Source organism: Hyla sarda, chromosome 2, assembly GCF_029499605.1.
Source record: "Hyla sarda isolate aHylSar1 chromosome 2, aHylSar1.hap1, whole genome shotgun sequence".
NCBI classification, from domain to species: Eukaryota; Metazoa; Chordata; class Amphibia; order Anura; family Hylidae; genus Hyla; species Hyla sarda.
Window position 1 is genome coordinate 408,248,362 of NC_079190.1, and position 26,800 is coordinate 408,275,161.

The following is a 26,800-nucleotide window of genomic DNA, read 5'->3' on the forward strand; positions in this document are numbered from 1 at the left end:
GCAATGTATTCTTAAACTTCTAAGTAGAACAGCAGAGGAGTAAAACAATTTATTGTTTTAAGTATATAAGCTTCAGAATAGTTTTTTCTAAAGGGAATACAGTTAACAAAATGTCAGGAGAGCTTAAAAAATGCTTTAAAATTAGAAAGGCATGCTTTAAAAAAAAAAAAAAAAACTACAAGTAGCCCAAGGCTTACAGCAAGGATAACCTTTATTGAAACAATTAATAGACGCCAACTAAAAACTGATGAGAAGTCAAGAGATTTTTAGTTAATAAAATCAAACTTTCAAAAACTTTACATAGCCATGACATAAATTTATTGCTTGATCATACTAAATTAAATTAAATATATTTAAAACAATGAAATGGAACACATTCTAATGCTAAGGTCAACTAAAATCTGCAATATGCCTAGACAAACAACCACTGCCTTAAAACAAGGTTAAAAGATTATACTGCATTGTACATGTGTGATGTCAAGGCCTTAATTTAGTGTCTAAAACCAATTCATTAACCCCCCCCCCCCCCCTCAAAATAAAAAATACAGCTCTTTCTACTTTCATTCTGACTAGACAAAAAAACGACATTTTTGCTAGCCTATCACTCAACACCATAGCTTACAAAATATATACATACATCTCATTAAATTAAAACTACACCACCAGGGCAAATCTTAAAGCAAACCAGTCATATGACAGAAAAAAAGACTTTTAACCTGTTTTTCTTTTTTTATTGATCAAGCATCTGTATTTGGCTTTAAAATAATCCCTCCGTTCTGCTTCTCACTCATTCTGACATCCACTGCTCAGGAAGCAACACGTCTGAGGGAAGCACTGAACTTGCCCTCACTCACCATGCATTCAGTTCCTCCCTGAAACTACTGTGCAGTGCTGGGTCTCTTCATCCAGTCACTGAAGACTGCTCTGTAACCTCCTCCTTTCAGTCTTCATGCCTCAGTTTGCAGGAGTGAGCACAGAGGAGTGCTAAACCTGCCCTCAATTCCTAGTTTTTGCTCCTATCTGTGCTTCAGCTTGGACAAAGATAATGCTGCAGCCAGACAGGATTATGTTCTGGGTGGTATGGGGACCCCTAGTGGTATTTAATATGCCAAGATTTCTATAAAAAGGAGATACATTTAAGGTATATTAGAAAGGTTATTATACTATGTACAATATATAAAATGTTTTTTATTCTGACAGTGCCCATTTAAATGAACCCACTATCCCTAATGGAGAAAAAATGATTGCCTATAGCGACTGAGTCACTGAAATTAAAAAACTGTTCTTGTTGCAAGCCCCAGTCTCCTTCATCGTCATCTTCTGGCTCAGCTTCTAAAGAATTTCGTGCATTTTCATACAAAAAAACTTGTTCATCCACATGAGCAGGAGCTAACCTATTTCTCTTTGCACTTACAACATTCATTGATGAACTAAAGAGACGTTCAGGGAAGACTCTTGTTGGAGGAATACACCAATATTTTTGGAGAACCTTTGGTAAAAGAGGAAATAGCGCCAGACGGTCAGACCACCATTTCAGTGGATCCTCATTTAGTCCCAGAACTTTTTGGGATTTAAAATTGCTCAACTCCTCAACCACTTGTGCATGGCATTCTTCTTGGTCTTCTGAAGGTCCAGACTGGCAGAAAATTTCGGCTAGCATATTGTTGATGCTGCTTGAAGGAGGAGGAGTGGATGACACAGCAATTTTTTTAATTGGAGGCTCCTCAGGAATTGTGAATACTTTATCCTCAGATCTGGAGTTTTCCCTGCTTCTGTCCAGCAGGGTCTTTGCTTCTTCAATAACACGGTTTTCAACCTGGGAACGTTCAAATGCAGATAGGAAGGGAAGTCTTTTGTACCTGGGATCCAGAAAGGTTGCAACATTTAAGAACATATCTATTTCTGGTGACTGCTGATATGTAGTTGACAAAGCTTTGGCAATCACTTCCTTGGCCATACTCATTTCTTTTAGGTCTGTGTCTTTTATATTCAAGGATGTGTTAAGTAGCATGTGTAGAAGAGGTTTAACCATACTTATAGTGGGATATTTTGACATCGACAACATCTCTGCAACTTGTTTAAAAGGTTGCAGAAGTTCGACAAGACCTTCAATTGTATTCCACTCACTGGCTTCCAGCATAAGATGGTGATTATTACTATCCTCAACCAAAACACCTGCGATGGTAAACTGCTGTTCCTTAAGCCGCTGTAACATTGCAAGTGTGCTGCCCCACCATGAAACACGGTCACTCACAAGCATGCAGGAAACGGAGTTTTGCTGCTTTTGTTTCTCACAAAGCATATACATCGCTACAGTTGATTGCTGAAAATATTCAACCAACTTTCTACACCTTGAAAGAAGTCCTGAGAGTTTGGGGAGTTGAAAAGCTTGTTGTATTCCTTTATTAAATGTCTGACCTACACAAGGCATGTCTATAGGGATATCCAGTAGAGAGCATGCCTTTACAATGTCTTTACTATAGTCAGTAGTAGCTCCAAAAACTTTAGTGCTAATCCCCCACTCGATAAAGGTTTCATACAATACTCTAGTGATCGCTTCAGCTTTGTTTTCCTCAGGAACTTCAAGTGTTTTCAAACATCGGGATCCTATAGTAAAAGAATTAGAAGGACTAGTAGCCAAAAAGTGCACATAAAGGGTTACATATGACCTGTTCTGACTTTCACTTTTCCACATATCACTGGAAATGCCACACCACAAAATGTCCACCAACTCTTTTAGTATGACATCTCTAACAGTGTGGTATTTCTCTGGCAACACCCTGCTGCAAATGTATTTTCGGCTAGGAATTTCATACCTAGGATCTAGAGTTTTTAGAAGAGATTTAAAAGTAGGTTCATCCAATATAGAAGCTGGAAACATACCATCACAGATTAGATTGACTACTGCGGATGAAACCTCAAGCTGTTTCTTGTCAAAAGTATGGCTGCTCTTCATTATTAAAGTCTCCTGAACAACGTGTTGGGATGTTTCTGGTTTCAACTTGGAGAAAGCTGTGGCGAATGCCTCTCTCATTTGCTCTGTGTTGCTTTTCACAAATTCACAGAACTCGTCTGGGTGATTCTTCTCAAGGTGGTAGGAAAGATTGGAAGTATTCCCAGAATACGCAATCTGAGCCATACAAATGCGACAGTATATCTTCTTCCACTGCATGATGCATCCCTCAGCATTTGTGTCAAATCCAAAATACTTCCATACTTTACTCTTTGCTCTAGGATGTGCAACAAGCTTAAGGTCAGACTGTATAACTTCATTGTTTTTAACTTCCATTATGTTGCAAGTGCCAGTCTTCTGGTTAAGACTTCACTCATCAATGAGTACCTGCTAACGGCAGGAAGACAGAGAAAATGAGGACGCAAAACTTACATCACAAGAAATGATAAAATCTGACAGCAGGATTACCCATACTCACCTGCTGGTACTTGGTAACTGGGCTGATGATGCTGATCACAACAGTGTTTTTTATTTTTGCCTACGTCACATTGTTACGAAGATATGGACAAAATATAGAAATACTGTACATACCAGAGTATAAGCCGAGTCTTTTAGCACCCTTTTTCGTGCCAAAAACATCCCCCTCGGCTTATACTCGAGTGATGGGGGGAAGGGGGGGGGGTCAGTAAAAGAAAAAAAATCGCAGGCATACCGGTGGGGGTGGCGAGGGGATGGTCCGGGCCATCCATCATCGCCCATCTATGCTGCAGGGACCGTGCGACTTCCAGGTACGGGCCGTCCATGTTGACCAGGAGGCCCTCTTCTCCGCTCCGGCCCAGCCCTGGACAAGTGATGCTGCATTGACGACGCCGTGCAGGGTCGTCCATGACGTCAGGGGCGTCCCTACGCGGCAGCATCAATGCAGCGTCACTAGTCCGGGGCAAGCCCTCAGCGGAAAAAAGGGCCTCTCGGTCAAGATGGATGGAACCAGCTCACCCTCCCCACTAGAAGTCGGACGGTCCCTGCAGCGACGTTGGACAGCTGCTAGGGAAGGACCGACAGAGCTGCAACTGGGGAGGTGAGTAGACAACAAGAGAGGGGGGTCTGGATGATGACAGGGGGGTATGAGGGGGATATGGATAATGATATGGGGGGCAAGGGGGATCTGTATGATGGGGGGGGATGAGGGGGGTCTAGATGATGACAGTGGGAGTTGGGATGATGACAGAGGAGGGCGGGATGATGTATTTCCCACCCTAGGCTTATACTTGAGTCAATAAATTTTCCTGGGTTTTTGGGGTGAAATAAGGGGCCTCGGCTTATACTCGAGTATATACAGTATGCAAAAGAGTATGTTTGTCACACTGGAGGTATTTCCTACTCCCTTAGTGAACTGCTACACCGAACCGGCTGGTCCAATAGGAACACCTCATAATAAATATGCACAAACTCCCTCAGCAAAGTCAAATCTGCCATGAGATCTTACTGAGTAAGCTAATTATCTCACAGCACATAGCCCCTTCACTGCTGAGTTTATGCATATTTATAAGGGGCGTTGTTACTAGACCTGCTGGACAAAGTTGTGAACTTAGGGGTTAAGGAATGCCCCCAATGTACCGAACATACTAATTTGCATATTCCTATTAGTCCATATGGCCTAAACAACACGACATAGGTGAAAAAGGAAAGAGCTGTTGTGATCAGTCATCCACACTATTATCCAGGAACAGTAGGTTAGTATGTGCAACTCTGCTTTCAGATTAATTTAATATACTGCAAAAACAATACTGTAAATTTGTACTTCTTACACAAGCTTTTATTCGTGGACCCTGAAACCTCAACATAAAGGCTAGATTTACACTGCCATTGTGCCCCATCCTTAACCCCTTAAGGACCAGGCCCATTTTAGCTTTAAGGACCAGGCCATTTAGCATTTTGGTTTTTTTCCTCCTCGGCTTCTAAAAATCATAACACTTCTATATTTCCATCCACAGACCCATATGATATCTTGTATTTTGTGTCACCAATTTTACTTTGTAATGACATCACTAACTAAATTTATATTTATGAGGGGAAAATTGAAAAGATAACTGCAATTTAGCAAATTGCTGTACACTTTACGGTAAAAATTACATGTTTTCTTTATTCTATATGTCAATACGATTAAAATGATACCCATGTTATTTGCCTTTTTATAATTGTACCGCTTTAAAAAATAATCTCAAATAATTTTAACATAATTAGTATGTTTGAAATTGCCCTATTTTAACCACTTCCTCATTCTTCCATATACGGGGCAGTCTGAGTGCTCTTTTTTGAGCCATGATCTGTAGTTTTTATCAGTACCACATTTGCTTATGTTTAACATTTTAAGAAATTTTTATAAGATTTTTTGGGCATTTTTTTACGTTTACGCCGTTCACCATACAGGGGGGTTTAATTGGAAAAACAGATGATTTACATTCTTATAGGGGGAGGACATTTTTCAATTTTTTTTTACCCCAGGAGACGGACAGAGGCAGGTGAGGGGACCTTCATCCTCCATTTTGGATGATGGGATCCCCACGGCAGCGCTGCGGGCAATACGATCATCCATTTTAAATACCATACTGCTGCAGATGCCAAGATCTGTATTGTTCACGGCATCTGAGGGGTTAATGGCGGACATCAGCGCAACCGCGGATGTCCGCCATTACCGGCGGGTCCCTGGTTGCTGATAGCAGTACGCCATGGTGCCATAAATACCACCACACCATGACGTACATTTAAATTCATTGTCTTTAAGAGGTTAAACAGCCTTTCGTTTTAATTTTTCAAGCCTTCAACGGACGTTTTTAAAACGAAGCACAACAGGCAATAACGGGTCCCATTTACTATATTGGGGTCCTTTGGGAGCCGTTACTTTGTAGCGGGACTAGTGGGGGGAAAAGGACAGTGCAAGCAGTAATTTTTCTCCCGCAATTACCCCAGGCACCCCCGACAGCCGTCACACTGTCGTGTGCTAACCGCAGTGTGAAAAAAGCCTAATAATGATAGTTAACAATGTAACGCAACTGGACTTGGAAAATTTAAAGAAGGGTCTATCTTACTGTTGTCAAACACAAAGGTGTGCTCACATAGGGCACAGAAGTTGAGCATGTATCAAGCAGGTTCCTTACTTTCAAGGGCTGCTTCATGTAAGTACAAAATGAACAAGGAAGGAAAAATATGAAGGACAAGCAATGTAAAGGGCTCTAAAGAGCTGGGGAGTCTAAATATACCTATTCCTAACCTAAGGAATTAACTTGTAAGACTACTTTTTGTTTTCAGTTTACATCACCTGTATATGTCAGGAGGTTACAGATGCATGAGACAAGAAACCATGGCACCTAGTCACCGAACAGTCACCAAATGAGTGTCCTTAAAGGAGAACTACGGGATTTAACATTTTATCCCCTATCATAAGGATAGACGATACGTTTCAGATCGCGGGGGGGGGGGGGGGGGGGGGGGTCCGACCGCTGGGGCCCCCCTCGATCTCCCGTACGGGGCCCCGGCTCTCTGGTTAGAGAGGGCATGTTGACCACCGCACGAAGCAGCGGCTGACACGCCCCCTCCATACACTGCTATGGGAGAGCCGGAAATTGACGAAGGCAGCGCTTCGGCTCTCCCATAGCAGTAAATGGAGGGCGCGTGTCAGCCGCCGCCTCGTGCGAAGGTCAACACACGCTCTCTATGCAGAGAGCCGCGGCCCCGTATGGGAGATCGTGGGGGGCCCCAGTGATCGGACCCCCCGCAATCTGAAACTTATCCCCTATCCTTATGATAGGGGATAAAATGTTAAAACCTGTAGTTCTCCTTTAAGGGTAAGTTCACACTACGTAATTCCAGCGGAATTCCACTTGTAAGACTACTGCATAGTAGGGGTGTGAATCGCCAATAATTTGGCGATTCGATTCGAATCGCGATACCAGGGTGGCGATTCGATATATCGCGATATTCCCTATTAAAAGCTTGGGGAAACTTATTCTAGCTGAGAAAAAACAAGATCCCGCGAGAGTTGTCCTGTGAGTGCGTACGTTCTCCTTCCTGTTTGTTCTGAGTCTGTAGTCTTGCGTTAGCAGCCTGCGAGTGGGACAGAGCTGATAACAGGTACACTGCTAACTAGTGGTCAGGAGTTTAAGTGTTATAAAAAAAATAAGACAGACAAATAGGACTGTGACTCAGTGAGTGAAATACAGTAAATGTTAATTATAATAATTTATAAAAAATTATCGATTCTCAGAATTTTAAAATCGATTCAGTATGGTGGAACAAAAAAAATCGCAATAATCGCGCGAATCGATTTTTTCTTACAACCCTACTGCATAGAGGTCAATGGTGACGGCGCAGTGTTGCACAGTCCAACCGCCGGTGACGGCTGCCAGGATGAATCTCCGTGAGCGGAAATTTAGCGTGCATTCCTCAGTGTGAACGCACCCTTAGGCCTCCATTAGGTCAGTCAATATTAGTATACTGATAATTAATAAGACTGTACATACCGTGTATATATATATATATATATATATATATATACACACATACACACACACACACATATACATACACACATATATATACATACACAGTCATGGCCGTAAATGTTGGCACCCCTGAAATTTTTCAAGTAACTGAAGTATTTCCCACAGAAAAGAATAGCAGTAACACGTTTTTCTATACACATGTTTATTCCCTTTGTGTGTAATGGAACTAAACCAAAAAAGGGAGGAAAAAAAGCAAATTGGACATAATGTCACACCAAACTACATAATTGTCAAAATGTAGTCTTGCTTTTTTGTGTCTGTGTCAGCAGTGGGGTCTTCATGGGTCTCCCACCATAGCCTTTCATTTCATTTAAATGTAGACGGATAGTTTGCGCTTGCATTGATGCTCCCTGAGCCTGCAGGACAGCATGAATATCTTTGGAACTTGTTTGGGGCTGCTTATCACCCATCCGGACTCGCCCAGGGAGATTAGCTAGAGTGCCATGGGTTGCAAACTTCTTGATAATGTTACGCACTGTGGACAACGGCAAATCTAGATCTCTGGCAATGGACTTGTAACTTTGAGATTGTTGATATTTTTCCTCAATTTTGGTTCCCAAGTCCTCAGACCGTTCTCTTCTCCTCTTTCTGTCCATGCTTAGTGTGGCACACACAGACACAATGCAAAGACTAAGTGAACTTCTCTCCTTTTTATTTGCTTTCAGGCGTGATTTTTATATTGCTCACACCTGTTACTTGCCCCAGGTGAGTTTAAAGGAACATCTTGAAAACAATCTTATTTTTCCACAATTTTGAAAGGGTGCCGATAATTTTGTCCAGCCCATTTTTGGAGTTTGATGTAATATTATGTCCAATTTGCTTTTCTTCCTCCTTTTTTGGTTTAGTTTCAATACACACAAAGGGAATAAACATGTGTATAGCAAAACATGTGTTACTGCAATCCTTTTCTGTGAGAAATACATAATTTTCTAGAACAATTTCAGGGGTACCAACATTTACGGCCATGACTGTTATATATATATTATATAAAAAGCAGAATCATCGGTAGTTGCAGTATCTTGTAATACCTTTTTTATTGGACTAACAAGATTTTGTAGAGACAAGCTTTCGGGATTCCTCCCTTTATCAAGTCATAAGCATTTCTGAGCTCACAAGGGGAAAACACACGTTCTATCTCACAAAATATGCAGGGGTTAAAACAACATATGTGGAGAATGGACATTAAGTTGGGCCATAAATTGTATAGCTATAGGACAGAGGAGAAAGGACAATTTTACTACAGAGCCATAGACTGAAGATAAGACAGACAGGGAGGGGGAGCAGGGGTGTGATGGTGTTAGAGCAGGGAGAGGGAAGACAGTTTAGGTTATAGGAAATTTTGATAATGGGATAAGAAGCTTATCGGTAGTTGCAGTATCTTATAATACCTTTTTTATTGGACTAACATCACTGGACTAATACGGCTACTCCTAACTACATATATATATATATATATATATATATATATATATATATATAGTAAATTTGAGTAGTAAATATATTCAGCTAGTGTCAGTAAGGAAGTCTCCATGGCCACAGATTCCTCAAGACACTGGCCCTGATTTACTTTTGTATTCCTGAATAAAATTGTTCCAAAAAAAATAAAAACCCAGCTTTCACATGACAATCACTTAAAAATATGAAAAGGAGCCATGGCTTCATTATATCAGACCACCCGAATGTATTTACTAATACATTCACACAAAACCAAGTGACTATATGGCTGGAAAAAAAATAATAATAACAATAATAATGGTCTCTCTTTTTCCTGACCCCATAGAATCCCCATAGTAAATAAGAGCAAAAAAAAAGTATACTGCGCTGTATACTGTGCCTGCTAAGACTGGGGCTGAGCTGTGCAGCTCAAGCTGGGCAGGAGGTATACATTACAAGAATATACAGATATGTAACCCCTTGCTGGTCTGAGCGCTATGTGCTGGCCCAACAAGAAAAGAACTATATAGATGGCTGTATACTGTGGGCAGAAAGGTTCACCTATCTACCGCATTTCTGGTTCGGTGTAGCCCCACCATTAGTGATGACTCCACTAGAGGCGGAAATAAACTGGAACATAAGAGACAGAAACGCGGTTGGAAGGTGAACTCTGTTCACACTGTGCACTTTCAGCATGACACGTTAAAAATGTATAGTGTGAACAGTCCCTTTTTGGCAGTGTTTTCCAAACAGGAAGCCTCCAGTTATATCAAAACTACAACTCTCAGCATTCCCAGACAGTCTTTGGCTCTGGTACAGTATACAGGGGTCGCTATGCACCACTATACACTTTCACAGCTGGAGGAGGCAAGTAGTAATGCTACGCTTCACTACTTAAATCCTTACACTCAATGGGCAGGGCATCCTGCATCAAACCCATGGAGTGGAACCCTGGAGGCAGTGAAAAACTACCAAAGGATTAAAAAAAAAAACAAAAAAAAAACAAAACGGGTGTTTCCACAGAGGTAGAAAAACGTCAGAAGAAAGGCCCAAAAAAAGCAAGCACGCAGGAAAAAGGAGTTACTGCTTTTTGTGAACAAAAAACTCCAGAAAAACCTAGCCTTGGTATAGTGCCCATGGATAGAAAGGAGACTGCTGAAGAAATAAATGTTGTGAAAGCCTAGAAAATCGGTTTCATGTAAACATTCCTGCCATACAGATGTCAAGTCAATTCTCTCTTGAGTTTCTATAGAGGTAAATGCCCTGTGGAGACAACACAAAAATGTCTGTTGAAATCTTTACATTTCTGGAACATTTACATGAAGAACATTTCACAACTTCAGGAGACAGGAAGGTTTCCAACAGCTGGGGGTTTCACATATATTTCTCTTGGTCTTTTAATGGAATTAAAAACAACCTTAACAAGTATGCCTGGCCTTCTCCACTATTAAAAAAGGGCAGAAAAGAGACAAAATAAAGGAAATTAGGAAAGAAGAATATGCTGAGTAACTGCACAGGTGCCATACAATGCTACGGGCTGAGAGAAGGGCCGACAAAGGGGAGGGGGCCGGAGGTACAAGGGCAGAAAACAGGAAGCCTGATGTCTTGTCATGCAGATTGCATGTCTGAAATACACTGTGTTCAAGGTGTCTGCCTCCACAAGTGCCTAGGAGGTGGGATCTTCTTCCTGGGTGCCCTGAGCTCTCTCTATCGAGAACATTCCCAGCCCCACCTCTCAGCCATGACTATAGCTCAAGCCTCCAATCAGGAGACCGCACTATCAGTCATATATGAGAGAAGGGTCAGAGAATCCAAATACACCATGTGTGGGTTGACAAGCAGGGCAAGCTGGGCTCTGTGCAGTGAGGCTCTATGACATGCTCCCAGCTCACACATCAGGATGATTGACATGCCAGGAGCCTGCACAGAGCCCTGCTTCTCCTGCCCTCACTTCCTGTATTTGGACTCCTCATAGAGACACTCAGGTAGCTGCAGGGACGGCATTTTTTCACCCACAAATATTTTAATCAAAGCATATTTCAAATATACATATAGTATTATCTACATTATATCAAAAGTTTTTGTTAACGACAGGTAACTTTTAAACCCTTAAGGACCAAAGCCCATTATGACCTTAACCTCCCTGGCGGTATGATTATGTGTGGAAATATGTACCAAAAGTGGAACAATTTTTTGCATTGAAATTTCACATCTCCCCCCGTCACATTCCCCCTCCCTTGTCACATTTCCCCCATCACATTCTCCTCCCCATGTCACATTTCCCCCTTGTCACATTCTCCCCCCTCCATGTCACATTCCCCTCCCCCTGTTACATACCCCCCCTTGTCACATTCTCCCCCCCCCCCCTTTGTCACATTCTTCCCCCCATCACAGTCATCCCCCCTTCTCACCTTGTCTTGTTCGGCAGCAACACACACTAGGTTTGCCGGGCAGATTTCAAACCTAGTGTATTTGCTGCACTGACTTGACAAGAGACACCACTGCGGCCTGTGATTGGCTGAAAAGGGAAAGGTCCTACAAGATGAATAATGAAGAGAGCAGGGACCAGAGCGCACGGAGGGGAACGGCATCTGCAGGGACCGGGAGTAGGTAAGCAGAAGTTTTTTTTTTTTTTCTCCCTGTGCCCTTTTACACTTAGCTCAGTGTTTTTCTACCAGGGTGCCTCCAGCTGTTGTGAAACTTCTACTCCCAGCATGCCCGGACAATCTTTGGCTATTCGGGCATGCTGAGAGTTGTAGTTTTGCAACAACTGGAGGCCCCCTGGTTGGGAAACACTGACTTTTAGTATTTGTCTTTACCTGCTCGGGCCAGCCTCCGCCATGGGAGCCGACCCGAGCAGATAATCGCATGTTTTACCGGGGGACTTATCACTATATCGCAAAAAGCAAAAATCGTGATTCGATTGCTTTTGCAATATATCGTGCAGCACGGCCGGCAACTCTGCAATTCTTCCCCGAGCGTGACTCGGGGTTACCGCTCCTGGCAGGGAAAATTAACCCCGAGTCACGCTCGGGATAACCGCTAAGAAGGTTAAGGACCAGAGCATTTTTGCACATCTGATCACTGTCACTTTAAGCATTAATAACTCTGGGATGCTTTTACCCATAAATTTGATTCAGAGATTGTTTTTTTTTGTGACATATTCTACTTTATGTTAGTGGTAAATTTTCTTAGATACTTTCTTGGTGAAAGATCCCAAATTTTATGAAAATTTTTGAAAATCTTGCATTTTTCTAACTTTGAAGCTCTCTGCTTGTAAGGAAAATAGACATACCAAATAAATTATATATTGATTCACATAAACAATATGTCTACTTTATGTTGACATCATGAAGTTGACATGTTTTTACTTTTTGAAGACATTAGAGGGCATCAAAGTTTAGCAGCAATTTTCCAATTTTTCAAAATCTCGCATATTTTTGTGGGCCCATTTTTTTTTTATAAGGGGTAAAAGGAGAAAAAGCCCCCCAAAATTTGTAACCCAATTTCTCTTGAGTAAGGGAATACCTCATATGTGGATGTAAAGTGTTCTGCGGGCGCAGTAGAGGGCTCAGAAGGGAAGAAGCAACAAAGGGATTTTGGAGAGTGAATTTTGCTGAAATGGTTTTCGGGGGGCATGTCACATTTAGGAAGCCAGAACAGCAAAAACCCACATGGCATAATATTTTGGAAACTACACCTCTCAAGGAATGTAACAAGGGGTCCAGTGAGCCTTAACACTCCACAGGTGTTTGACGACTTTAGGTTTAAGGTCGGATGTGTAAATTAAACATTTTATTTTTTTTACTAAAATGGTGGTGTTACCCCAATTTTTTTATTTTCACAAAGGGTAAAAGGAGAAAAAGCACCTCAAAATTTGTAACACCATGTCTCCTGAGCATGGAAATACCCCATATGTGGATGTAAAGTGCTCTGCGGGCGCAGTACAGGGCTCAGAAGAGAAGGAGCGCCATTGGGCTTTTAGAGAGAATTTGGTTGGAATGGAAGTCTGGGGCCATGTGCGTTTACAAAGCCTCCATGGTGCCAGAACAGTGGACCCCCCCCCACCCTCCACACATGTGACCCTATTTTGGAAACTACACCCCTCACGGAATGTAACAAGGGGTACAATGAGCATTTACACCCCCACTGGCGCTTGACAGACCTTTGGAACAGTGGGCTGTGCCAATGAAACATTACATTTTTCATTTTCATGGACCACTGTTCAAACACCTGTGGGGTGTAAATGCTCACTGCACCCCTTATTACATTCCGTGAGGGGTGTAGTTTTTGAAATAGGGTCACATGTGGGGGGGGGGTGCACGGTTCTCGCACCATGGGGGCTTTGTAGACGCACATGGCCTTCAAATCCAGCCAATTTCTCTCTGTCCAAAAGCCCAATGACGCTCCTTCTCTTCTGAGCCCTGTAGTGCGGTTACAATGGGGTTACACATTTTGGGGGCTTTTTTCCTATTACCCCTTGTGAAAATGAAAAATTTGGGATAACACCAGCATTTAAGTGAAAAAAAAATATTTTTTTTTTTTTTTTTTTTACAATAACATGCTGGTGTAGACCCCAATTTAACTTTTCATAAGGGGTAAAATGAGAGGCCCAAAATTTGTTAGGCAATTTCTCCCGAGTTTGGAAATACCCCTTTATGTCGCACTAAACTATTGTCTTGAAACACGACAAGGTCTCAAAGTGAGAGACCTTGCGCATTTGAAGCCCAAATTAGGCATTTGCATAGGGACGGGAAACTCCCAGCATGCCTGGACACTCAATGGCTGTCCGGCAATACTGTCGTTTTGCAACAGCTGGAGGCTCCGTTTTGGAACGGTGCCATACGAGAGGTTTTTCATTTTTATTGGGGGGGGGGGGCTAACTGTGTAGGGGTATGTGTATATGTAGTTTTTACTTTTTATTTTGTACAGTGTAGTGTAGTGTAGTGTTTTTAGGGTACATTCACACGGGCGGAGTTCACAGTGAGTTTCCCGCTGGGAGTTTGAGCTGCAGCGGAAAATTTGCTGAATCTCAAACTTGCAGCAAGAAACTTGCTGTAAACCCCTGCCCATGTGAATGTACCCTATGGGGCAAACCTCCAGCTGTTGCAAAACTATAACTCCCAGCATGCCCTTTGGCTGTCCGTGCATGCTGGGTGTTGTAGTTATGCAACTGCTGAAGGCACACTGGTTGCAAAACACAGTTTGTTATATCAGTGTTTCGCAACCAGTGTGCCTCTAGCTGTTGCAAAACTACAACTCCCAGTATGTCAGTCTCTCAGTGCATGCTGGGAGTTGTAGTTTGCAACAGCTGGAGACACACTGGTTGCAAAACACTGAGTTAGGTAACTTCCAGCATGCCTTTTGGTAGTTTCTGCATACTGGGGGTTGTAGTTATGCAACTGCTGGAGGCACAATTTTTCATAGAAAAAAAATGTGCCTCCAGCTGTTGCATAACTACAACCCCCAGCATGCAGAAACTACCAAAAGGCATGCTGGAAGTTGTAGTTGTGCCTTCTGCTGTTGCATAACAACTCCCAGCATGCCTTTTTGTGCATGCTGGGAGTTGTTGCCAAGCAACAGCAGGAGGCATAGCCTTATCTCCTGCTATTGCCTGCTCCCCCTTCGTCGCCACCGCATCGAAGCCTCCACTGGTCCTGGTGCCCCGATCCCACCACAGACACCGGGGATTGGGGTCCCCAGGTGCCGGTGTCCACTCAAAGCACCCGCACCTATTCCGTTAGTGACACCCCCAGCAGGACTGGCTGACGAATCATTCCTGCTGCTAAAGGGTGATAGGTGCTGTCTAAGACAGCACCTATCACCCTTTTTTTCCAGGTCACCAGGGACCAGATTGACCCGGAATTGCCGATCTGACCCAGGGGTTTGCACGGGATGCCTGCTGAATTATTTCAGCAAGCATCCCGTTCTATTCACCGCCAGATTACCGGCAGTGAACGGAAACATCTAGCGTGTACAGGTATGCCCTGGGTCCTTAAGTACCAGGACGTTAGGGCGTACCTGTATGCCGTGTCCTTAAAGGGTTAAGATCCATAAAAACTCTTTAAGGGTAAGGTCACACACAGTGCATCCACAGCGTAATTCACACTATGGATGCACAATCGGCAGTCACAGAGTGACGGAAGAGTGAGCTCCCAACTGCGGCCAAGTAGCTCTGTGTGACCGCAGATAGTGCCGGAGCTCCCGCCGGCAGTCACGAGCAGACATGCTAGAATCTCACTTCTGTGACTGCTGGCAGCGCATCTGCAGTAAGAAATATATTGCAGATGCGTTGTATGTGACTCTACTCTAAAGGTAGTTTCCACTTGGCAGTTTTTACTGGGAAAAGTAGTTGTAGTTGTCGAAACAAAGTCAGAAGTGGATCAATGAGGAAGGAGTTCTTTCATTATATTTCTGATTTCTTTGAATACACTTCTGGCTTTGGCTCAAAAACTGCCAAGTGAAAACACCTAAAGGGGTGTCCGGAAATAGATAAGGTCCTATCTTTTCTACTCCCCAGAGCTACCTTTGTCCCCTGCCTGTCTTTGAAGTCTACCTTCTGAGACAAGAGGCAGTTGGTACCAGTTACGAATATGCCCTATTGAGGCCGGTGCCAGATACAAATATGCCCTACTGAAGCGGGTGCCAGTTACGAGTCAAAACCAGATGTGGAATTAGATAGAAGGAAACTAATTAAGAAAATCCTAATATATCTCATCTACTTTATATCCAGAAAGAATGCAGTGTCATTCGTTGCATTAGGCAACATTCACAAAGGACAGATGTCCCGCGCCGGCAGGTGATAGGCTGAGCCCACTGTTATGTAAGAAGCCGGCCAGAGCTTCTTACATGACAGTGGCCTCAGCCTATCACTGGCCGGGGCGGGACATTGCTGCGGCCGGTGATAGGCTGACGGCTGTCCGACGTTCCCGTCCCCAGCGTAAGGCCGACGTAGGTAAGTTAAAGTTTATTTTGGTTATCTTTTGCAGCCCGGCAATAGGGATACAACATACACAGGGGTGTAGAAATTTTATAAAAAACTACTTGTCCACGGGACTAAAATGGAGCAAAATCTACTTGTCCCTCATGACGATCCACTTGTCCTGGCCAATTTTCGCTTTTACGCTCTAATTTTTTCCTCCTCGCCCTATAATAGCCATAACTACCTACTATAATGATACCTTTTAATTTTTCAATAACATATTCTCTGAACCAAAAAAAAATACTAATTCAGAACTTTTTCTAATTTTTCTAATTTTTTTAATTGCCATTTTTTAACCCCTGTAGCTTTATTTTTTTTCCACATACCAGGCTGTATGAGGGCTCATGTTTTGCGCCATAATCTGTTTTTTTGTATCGTACCATTTTGGCATTGATCTGACTTTTTAATTGCTTTTTTACTTTTTTTTATGGGATATTATAAAAATTGCAAATCTGTGGTTTGGTATTTTTTTACATTTACCGTACAGGATACATAATGTTATATTTTAATAGGTTGTACAATTACGCACGAAGTGATACCAAATATGTTTATTTTTATTATGTTTGCATGTTTTTATATAGGAAATGGGGGTGATTTGAACTTTTAACATGGAAGGGGTTAATGCAGCGGTCTTCAAACTGTGGTCCTCCAGATGTTGCAAAACTACAACTCCCAGCATGCCCGGAAAGCCAACGGCTGTCCTGGCATGCTGGGAATTGTAGTTTTGTAACATCTGGAGGGCCACAGTTTGAAGACCACTGGGTTAATGTGTCTTTCAAACTTTTATTAAAACTTTCTTTTTTTTTAACACTTTATTACACTTATATGAGGAATCATTAGATTCCTCAGACAGATGAATAGAGATCTATTGAACTCTATTAATCTGTGTGCTCTGTGATCCATTGATAGAACCTGGTCCAGCCAGGATCTACCAATGACAGAGCCGGGACAGGAGGAAGCAGAGGTAAGTCCTCTGGCTACCTCCATAGTGGATCTCCCCCCTGCGATCGCGCTGCGGGGGGGCGATCCACCCCACTAGCCCACCAGGGAGCATTCACATGTCCCTTTAGACGCCGCTGTCAGCTTTGACAGCGACGATCTAAAGGGTTAATAGCCAGCCGCGGCGATCGGCTATTAGCGGCGGCCCCCGGCTACTGAGAAGAGCCGGGGGCTGCAGAGTATAGAGCGGGCAGGAATCCCGAGCCCGCTCCATACTCCCCTGTGAGCGCCGCATGCAGTCTCCCCGTGCAGACGCCTCCTCCCCTCAGCTCTCCGAAGCTACAGCTGGGGGAGTGAAGGCAGAGGACGCAGGTCTGCACGGGGAGCAAGAAGCCACGCCCCCTCATCTCCCCCCACACGTCTGCAGAGCAGGGGAGAGAAGACAAATACACAGCTTCTCATCTCCCCTGCTCTGCTTCGGAGGACACAGGCTGCAGAGTATGGAGCGGACAGGAGTCGGCAGCCCGCTCCATACAGACTGCAGATCCGCCGCACTTGTCAGGTCCGGCCTTGCTTGCCCGAAGCCGAGCTAAGGGCCGGACAAATTCACCTGCCCGGCGCCCAAAACTGCCAGTCCCGGGCGTCGGGCGATAGGAATTCCACATCCCTGGTACAGCAGTGGTCTCAAACTTGTGGACCTCCAGCTGTTGCAAAACTACAACTCCCAGCATGCATGGACAGCCTTTGGCTGTCTGGGCATGCTGGGAGTTGTAGTTTTGCAACAACTGGACGTCTGCAGGTTGGATACCACTGGCGTACAGTATAGAGTTCCAGCGCCAGCAACAAAGAGGAGGAGGGCAGTGCTTGAGGGTGACATATGTGAGTAAAATCCTGCTGGGCTGATAATTAATTGGGGGGGGAGCAGAACAGTGCTGGCGGGTAACATGATTTGGGGGAGGGGGTAGCAGAACAGCGCTCGCGGGTCACATGATTGGGGTGGGGGTGAAAGAAATACCGTTATATACCGTGGAACCGCTATAAGTTACAAAAATACCGTGATACACATTTTTGGTCATACCGCCCAGCTCTAGTGTGAACCCAGCATTACAGTACTTAGCTGCTGTATGCTCTGGAGGAAGTTGTGTAGTTCTTTCCAGTCTGACCACAGTCCTCTCTGCTGACACCTCTGTCCATGTCAGGAACTGTCCACAGCAGGAGAGGTTTGCTATGGGGATTTGCTCCTATTCTGGACAGTTCCTGACACGGACAGAGGTGTCAGCAGAGAGCACTGTGGTCAGACAGAAAAGAAATTCAAAAAAAGAAAAGAACTTCCTCTGGAACAGATGATAAGAACCAGAAGGCTTAGGCCATGTTTACACGGCAGATTCTCTGCAGAACTTCTGCCCAGAAAACACAAGAGGTAATTCCGCACATTTGAATGATCCGTTAGGCACTAGTGCGGCTCGGAAATGCACCATCACTAAAGTGCACTCTTACATGGAAACAAGTAAAGTTATAGCAGTGCTGGTTAAGTATCCTTAGGCCCCTTTCATACTATAAAGTTGATCTGTTAAAAGATCCATTAGAAAAGCCTTAAAAACGGATGTTAAACATCCATTAAAAAGTCCCATTAAAGTCTATAAGATTTTTTTATTATCCGTTATAGTCCGTCATGAATAACGGACGTTATTGGTGACGAAAGAGAAAACGGAACATGCACTAATTTTTCTTCCGTCACAAGAAACGGATAAATTAACGACCGTTATTTTTAACATTCAAGTCTATGGCAAACGGATGGGCCTTTATGTCATCCATTTGCACCTGGTTTATATCCGTTATTACTTCTGAGCGTGCTGAGAAGAGGTGACATCATCAGACTCCTGCTGTTCTATGATGGGGGTAGTAGTACAGGGGCTGATGGATTGATCGCACCGGGTCTCCCCTCTGAGACCCCATGGGATCAGAAGTTATTAAGCAGGGGAGCAGGCAGCATGGTCTGCAAATCTGCGATGTATGGTGTGTTTTTACTTTCATTTTGAAATCCCCCGCAGGGAGCCCTGAATGGCCGGTACTGAGGAGCAATTCAGGGCTCTCCGTGGGGTTTTTAAAATTAACATTGTGAGTGGCAGCGGGGGCCATATCTATATTAAAAGCGCTGTGGGGGGCAAGATATATAGTGCTGCGGGGGGAGGGGGAGACATATAGCCTATATATCTAGCCCCCCAGCGCATTTATAATATGGCCCCCGCAGCGCATTAATAAAGAGATGACCCCCGCCAGCGCATTTATAAATATATTCCCCCGCCAGGGCATTTATAATGTGCCCCCACTGGAGCATTTCTCATATTATGCCACCGCAGCACTATATGTGAAAAGTATTTTATCAGCAGCCGGCCGGCCCAATGATGCTGATAGATATACTTTTCACATATAGCACTGCGGTGGCATAATATGAGAAAAGCGCTGTGCGGAGGGGGGGCACATTATAAATGCGCCGGCAGGGGACACAATATAAATGCGTCGGGGGGGGGTACATTATAAATGTGCCGCCTGAAGGGCACAATATAAATACGCTGGTGGAGGGTACATTATAAATGCGCCGGCTGGAGGGCACAATATGAATGCGCCAGCAGGGGGTACATTTTAATGTGCTGGCGGGGGGCACATTATAAATGCATAAGTGGGGGGGTTACATTATAAATGCACTAGTGGGGGGTACATTATAAATGCGCTGGCGGGGCAGTACATTATAAATGCGCTGCAGGGGGTGTGTGTATATATATATATATATATATACATATACACACATATATGTATATAAATGCGCTGGCGGGGGACATCTCTTTATTAATGCGCTGGCGGGGTCATATCTTTATTAATGCGCTGGCGAGGGTCATATCTTTATTAATGCGCTGGCGGGGTCATATCTTTATTAATGCGCTGGCGGGGTCATATCTTTATTAATGCGCTGGTGGGGGTCATCTCTAATGCGCTGCTGGGATGTTAGATATATAGGCTATATGTCTGCCCCCCACCCTGCAGCGCTATATATCTTGCCCCCCCACAGCGCTTTTAATATACATATGCCCACCGCTGCCACTCACAATGTTCAATTTAAAAACCCTGCAGAGAGCCCTGAATGGCTCCTCAGTACCGGCCATTCAGGGCTCCATGCAGGGGATTTAAAAATTAAAGTTAAAGGGTAGCTCCCACCATCCTTTTTTTTTTTTTTTTTTCCCTTATCCCTGCCTATTGCCCATCTATCTCTATCCCCCTCCCTGCTTTTAAATTTTTTTTTGTTACTATGTTAAAAATGACTTTTTGTCTGCCTGGTAGTGTGCTCACTACCAGGCAGACTTCCCCAGCAGGCACCACGTCACTGATGACTGCTGGGGAGGGCGACTTCCGCCCTTAGTTCATCTATACAGGGTGCCTCCAGCTGTTTCACCACTACAACTCCCAGCTTGCGCTGACATCTATTGGCTGTCAGGGCAAGCTGGGAGTTGTAGTGTTGAAACAGCTGGAGGCACCCTGTGCAGAAAACAGTTAGGGCCATGGGCGCGGGGCGGCGCTACTCCGTTCCCTAAGTCTGTTCCCCAGTCCCCCCCATGTTAAAATGTCTGATTGACAGGCAGGGAGCGAGCGCAGGCTGAATGAATAAGGACTGATGCCCGGCCGACATCAGTCCGAATTCAGGTGTGACGTCACGCCAGGCTGCAGCCGGCCACTGGGAGGGAGACCCCTAGTGTCCGGTTTTCAAATGTTAATTAAAGCATTTTAATAAAAATAATGAAAACGTATTAGAGATATATTGCAGTACATATGTAGTTCATGACAGTGCCCATTTAAAACACACTGATACATCGCAGGGTTGCGGACCATGCCGCCGGCTCCCCTGCTTAATAATTTCTGATCGCATGGGGTCTCAGAATTGAGACCCTGTGCGATCAATCCCTCAGCTCCTGTACTACAACCCCCATCATGGAACAGAGTCTGTTCCATGATGGTGGTTGTAGTACAAACACTAATGTAGCCTCCTCAGCCACCGGCAGACTCCCGCAGCCAGGGAATTACTACTCCCATCATGGAAACAAGTCTGTTCCATGAAGGGAGTAGTAGTCATCCTGGCTGTGGGAGTCTGTAGGCAGAGGAGTTAAAACGGCCGTATATGATGGATATTATAACGGGTCTTAACGGATGAATATGTCCGTTATTTTGATGGACATTATTCCGCTGTTATTTCATCCGTTTTTACACAGAAAACTGACGTTTAACAATGGATGAATACTCCGTGTGAAAGGAGCCTTACTGGTGACATGGTTAACATTTACACAAAACAGTGGTCTCCAAACTGTGGTCCTCCAGATGTTGCAAAACTACAACTCCGGGCATGCTGGGTGTTGTAATTTTGCAACATCTGGAGGAACACAGTTTGGAGACCACTGACATGATAGAAAACCATTGCTTGCTTCACCGTATGCTCTTAGGTTTCATTGCGGCTTTGACGCATCTGACCAAACCTATACGTTTAATGGATAGCTCAATTGTAATGTGAACTGTCCCCTGAAGTACATTGCAGCCCTACCAGCATGCGTACTATGGGCAGAACCAAACCAGAGCTGGATTTGGGGAGCAGTATTACCGCAACTGATCAAAAAGTCTAAATGATAAGGTGTGAACTGTGGCCAACGCTGCACTCTAGCACAGACATACACAGGGTATAGGGGGGAGACAGGCCCGGGGCGAATACAGGGGGTGAAGGGAAGGAGCAGGGAAGGGGCCGCTGTCCGGTGGCGGGGACGTCCCTCAGGCCCCCCCGGTCTCCGCTCCCACATCCTCCCCCGGCGGCCGTGCGTGCTACGTGGAGTCCCGAGGAAGCCTGAAGGTCGCGCTATTTCCGCCTCTACTATCGTCCGCTCTCTCCGCCCCGTCTACCTCCACATAGTCTCATATCGCCTCTCCGTAATATAACAATGGCGGGATACCAACCTGTCCCGACGTCTGGTCACACGGTCCCTCCGCTCTGAGGACTGTATGTCGCAGACGATTGGACACAGCCCCCGCTCTCCACAGCAGGGTCACCGAGATATCGCGATATAATGGACGTCATGTCTCGACTGCCCGTATAGGTTCGGCACGAGCGGTGATGACGTCACGACATGGACGATATGCGACAAAGATACAGCTTATTGATAGATACAGAGAGGGATGGTGTCTGACCTGGTAGGAGGAAGGAGCGGCCGAGCAGCTGCTGGAGCACGACTTTCGTCGCGATATAATAATTCCGAAGCACCGGCACGATGAGGCATAGAGGCCACATGGCTGCTGAGCTGTCGGGGATGAGGCGGATAGCAGCCGGGTGATGAGCACACCCACGGAAACACCCGCCGCCGCCCAGGGTGAGGGGCAGCACCTGATCCTGTCACCCGCACATGTGTCCTCTATGCAGGGCTCTACCGGGGGCAGCAGCTGGTTATGTGGTGGGTATAGGGGGTCCACAGAGAATCTGACAGCATTCACATGGCACTCATAGGGTGTGTGACATCTGCATGAAAACATTGTGAGGCACATGGGATCACCCTCATGGGGGGCATTCAGTCCGGGGGGCTAGGGCAGCACCAGCTGTATGTAGGGGGGGCATCTACACAGGGCTTGTGGGGATAGACTACTGGAGTCTGCTGTACTAAGGGCTCATTCACACTACAGAATTCCTGAGCAGATCTCTGCCCCGGAGCTCCCCTGCGGAAAATACAGTGCAGCAGCTTCCCATTGCTTTCAATGGGATTCTGCAGCACCATTCACACTCCAGTCTGTGCGGAAATAATAAACATGTTTGTTCTTTCATCAGAATGTGCTCGGTAATGCATTGCCAGGCGGTCCTAGCACCGTCATGTTCAGCAGCCACCCACTGCAGATGGTATCTCTGCCGGGGTTATCTCCAGACGGAAATTCCATTGTGTGAATGAGGATGTGCGTGGAATCCACTGGAAAATTTCCACTTGGAAATTCCGTTGCAGAAGAGCCCCATTAATTTAAATGGGATTCTGCTGCACAGTGCAAACGGCAAGATTTCTGCGGCGAAAACTACTGCAGCGGAAATTTCGATAATAGTCGTCTCCAAAAGTAGTAAACCATGTCTATTCTTCCGGTGAAATCCACTGTCTATAGAGACTACACCTTTACAAGCGCTCCTATCGCAGACATTCCACCGTTTGAACATACCCTGTACCACACGCATCCTTGGGGGTGTACCAAAACATGACCAATTTGGCTCAGTGTTGCATATGTTTTTGTTTGTGCAGGTTTTTATCTGTTTGCCTACATTTTAACCCCTTAAGGAGGAAGCCCATTTTGACCTTAAAGGAAACCCAATCATCAAATTCTATCCTATATAACGCTTGGCTAAGCATTCTATAGGGTAAAATCTTTATCCTCCCCATCCCCAGGGGGACGCGTCCTAGTCCTCAGGACTGGTGAGGATATGAACTTAGAACTTGTCCCTGGCAGGGAGCACGCAGCTCAACGCTAGTCCCGTTGTACGGTGAGCCGGCGATCGACGCGTCCCGTCGCTGCCGGACAAAGTAACGGGACTAGGTGAGTGGTGCTCCCTGCCCAGGGGACTAGTTTATAAGTTCATATCCTCACCAGTCCTGAGGCAGGAGCGTCCCCTGGGGATGGGGAGGATAAAGATTTTACCCTATATAATGCTTTACCAAGCGTTATATAGGGTAAAATCTGATGATTGGTTCCCTTTAACCCCCTAAAGACCCGGGGGTTTTCCGTTTTTTGCATTTTCATTTTTTCCTCCTTACTTTTCTACTTTGTAATGACATCAGTCATTTTACCCAAAAATCTACGGCGAAACGGGAAAAAAAATCATTTTGGGGGCTTCCGTTTCTACGCAGTACATTTTTTCGGTAAAAATGACACCTTCTGGTTATTCTGTAGGTCCATACGATTAAAATGATACCCTACTTGATACCATACAGGTTTGATTTTGTCGCACTTCTGGAAAAAATCCTAACTACATGCAGGGAAATTTATATGTTTAACCCCTTAGGGACCGGGGTTTTTTCCGTTTTTGCATTTTCGTTTTTTGTTCCTTGCCTTTAAAAAATCATAACTCTCAATTTTGCACCTAAAAATCCATATGATGGCTTATTTTTTGCGCCACCAATTCTACTTGGTAATGACGTCGGTCATTTTGCCCAAAAATCTATGGTGAAACAGAAAAAAAAATCATTGTGCGACAAAATTGAAGAAAAAAAAACGCCGTTTTGTAACTTTTGGGGGCTTCCGTTTCTACGTAGTGCATTTTTCGGTAAAAATGACACCTTATCTTTGTTCTGTAGGTCCATAAGATTAAAATGATACCCTACTTATATAGGTTTGATTTTGTCGTACTTCTGGAAAAAATCATAACTACATGCAGGAAAATTAATACGTTTAAAATTGTGATCTTCTGACCCCTATGACCAAGTGACCAAAAATGCACTATTTTGGACTTTGGAATTTTTTTGCGCGCACGCCATTGACCGAGCGGTTTAATTAATGATATATTTTTATAATTCCGACATTTCCGCACGCGGTGATACCATATATGTTTATTTTTATTTACACTGTGTTTTTTTTTTTTATGGGAAAAGGGGGGCGATTCAAACTTTTAATAGGGGAGGAGTTAAATGATCTTTATTCACTTTTTTTTTGCAGTGTTATAGGTCCCATAGGGACCTATAACACTGCACACACTGATCTTCATCATTGATCACTGGTTTCTCATAAGAAACCAGTGATCAATGATTCTGCCGCTTGGCTGCTCATGCCTGGATCTCAGGCACTGAGCAGTCATTCGGCGAACGGACAGCGAGGAGGCAGGTAGGGACCCTCCAGCTGTCCTGTAAGCTGTTCGGGATGCCGCGATTTCGCCGCGGCTATCCCGAACAGCCCACTAATTTAACCGGCACTTTTTACTTTCGCTTTTAGCCGCGTGGCTCAGCTCTGAGCGCGCGGCTAAAGGGTTAATAGCACGCGGCGCCGCGATCGGCGCTGCGCGCTATTAGCGGCGGGTCCCGGCTTCACTATGGCGCCGGGCCCGCCGTGATATGATGCGTGGTTAGCGTGTAACCCCGCGTTATGTCATGGGAGCAGGACCAAGGACGTACCGGTACGTCCTTGGTCCTTAAGGGGTTAAAATTTTCATTTTCTGACCCCTATAACTTTTTTATTTTTCTGCGGAGGGGGCGGTATGAGGGCTAATTTTTTGTGCCGTGATCTGAAGTTTTTAGTGGTACCATTTTTATATTCATAGGTCTTATTGAACACTATTTGGACTTTAAATTTTTTTTGCGCGTACACCATTGACCGTGCAGTTTAATTAACAATATATTTTTATAATTCTGACATTTCCACATTCGGTGATGCCACATATTCATATTTTTATTTACACAGTTTTTTTTTTTTTTTTTTTAATGGGAAACTTTTATTAGGGGAGGGGTTAAATGATCTTTATTCACTTTTTTTTGCACTTTTTTTTTGCAATGTTATAGCTCCCATAGGGGCTGGGCGTTGTTAGAGGCCGGGCCCGACCCGCTATGAACAGGAACGGACTCATGATGTACCAGTACGTCATGGATCCTGTAGGGGTTAACCCCTTAACGACAAAGGACATATATGTACGTCCTCCGCCGGCTCCCGCGATATGCCGCGGGGTCACGCGGTGTCCCCGCGGCATATCTGGTCGGTCCCGGCGGCTATCAACGGCCGGGACCCGCAGCTAATACAGGACATCACCGATCGCGGTGATGCCCTGTATTAACCCTTCAGACGCGGCGATCAAAGCTGACCGCCGCGTCTGAAGTGAAAGTGACCTGGCTGCTCAGTCGGGCTGTTCGGGACCGCCGCAAGTGAAAGTCCGATCAAAACAAAAATGTTACCAATAAAAACTTCAGATCACAGCGCAAAAAATGAGTCCTCATACCGCCCTGTACGTGGAAAAATAAAAAAGTTATAGGGGTCAGAAGATGACATTTTTAAACATCTACATTTTCCTGCATGTAGTTTTGATTTTTTTCCAGAAGTACGACAAAATCAAACCTAGGTGTCATTTTTACCGAAATATGCACTGCGTAGAAACGCAAGCCCCAAAAGTTACAAAATGGTGTTTTTTCTTCGATTTTGTCGCACAATGATGTTTTTTTCCGTTTCGCCGTGAATTTTTGGGTAAAATGACTAATGTCCCTGCAAAGTAGAATTGGTGACGCAAAAACTGAAAAACCCTGCGTCCTTAAGGGGTTAAGGACCAGGCCAATTTTCATTTTTGTGTTCTGTTTTTTTTCCCCCTTCTCTCCTTTTTAAAATCCCTAACTCTTATTTTTTCACCTATAGACCCATATGAGGACTTGTTTTTTGCGAGCCCAATTGTACTTTGTAATGACCTCTTTTATTTTACCATAAGATGTACCATGAAACCAAAAAATGAATATTTGTGGGCGGAAATGTATAACAAAACTACAATTTAGCAACTTTTTTTTTTGGGGGGGGGGGGGGGAGTTGCTTTTTACGAAGTGCACTACATGGTAAAAATTATACGTTATCTTTATTCTGTAGGTCAGTGCGACTTATATAGTTTTTCTATTGTACTACTTTACAAAAACGCAAACTTTGTTTTAACAAATTTATGTGCATAAAATTGTCTTTTTGTGACCCCTATAACTTTTTTTTTTTTTTACATACGGGGATGTATGAGGACTCATTTTATGGGCCATGATCTGTAGTTTTCATCTGTACAATTTATGCTTTGATGGGCGCTTGTTATAAAAAGAATTTCTGATAAATGATGTGATTAAAAATCGGTATTTTTGGTGTTTTGATACTTTCTTACATTTACGCTGTTTACCGTGCGGGATCATAAACATTATATTTTAGTAGTTT

At 44.3% G+C, this 26,800-nt stretch overlaps 2 protein-coding genes across 8 annotated transcripts in view; both read right to left on the reverse strand.

The window, feature by feature from the left end:
- DHRSX (dehydrogenase/reductase X-linked) overlaps positions 1–26,800 on the reverse strand; it is a 474,272-nt gene that overhangs the window by 293,066 nt on the left and 154,406 nt on the right. The window contains exon 1 of one of the 3 annotated variants that reach the window (XM_056558832.1): positions 22,091–22,321. The exons of the other annotated variants lie outside the window; for them this stretch is intronic. Within the exon in view, the coding sequence (XP_056414807.1) occupies positions 22,091–22,190 (100 nt within the window). The 5' untranslated portion in view covers positions 22,191–22,321. Of the gene's footprint in view, positions 1–22,090; positions 22,322–26,800 lie in introns of those variants that run through there. 3 annotated transcript variants of the gene reach the window in all.
- Positions 194–22,244, reverse strand: ZBED1 (zinc finger BED-type containing 1). Of its 5 annotated transcripts, none has more exons than XM_056558827.1 (2): positions 22,091–22,244; positions 194–3,343 (listed from the first exon to the last, which is right to left on the reverse strand). In XM_056558827.1, the coding sequence occupies exon 2, from the start codon at positions 3,287–3,289 to the stop codon at positions 1,208–1,210; it is 2,082 nt and encodes a 693-aa protein (XP_056414802.1). In that variant the 5' UTR covers positions 3,290–3,343; positions 22,091–22,244; the 3' UTR covers positions 194–1,207. The 5 variants fall into 5 exon arrangements, with proteins under 5 accessions (XP_056414802.1, XP_056414803.1, XP_056414805.1 ...); XM_056558828.1 differs by having other exon boundaries at positions 194–3,340; positions 22,091–22,232; XM_056558830.1 differs by lacking the exon at positions 22,091–22,244 and adding an exon at positions 21,860–22,070 and having other exon boundaries at positions 194–3,340.

Bases quoted from the DNA above. Each gene is read 5' to 3' on its own strand.
- ZBED1 (XM_056558827.1), bottom strand. From the start codon at position 3,289: ATGGAAGTTAAAAACAATGAAGTTATACAGTCTGACCTTAAGCTTGTT.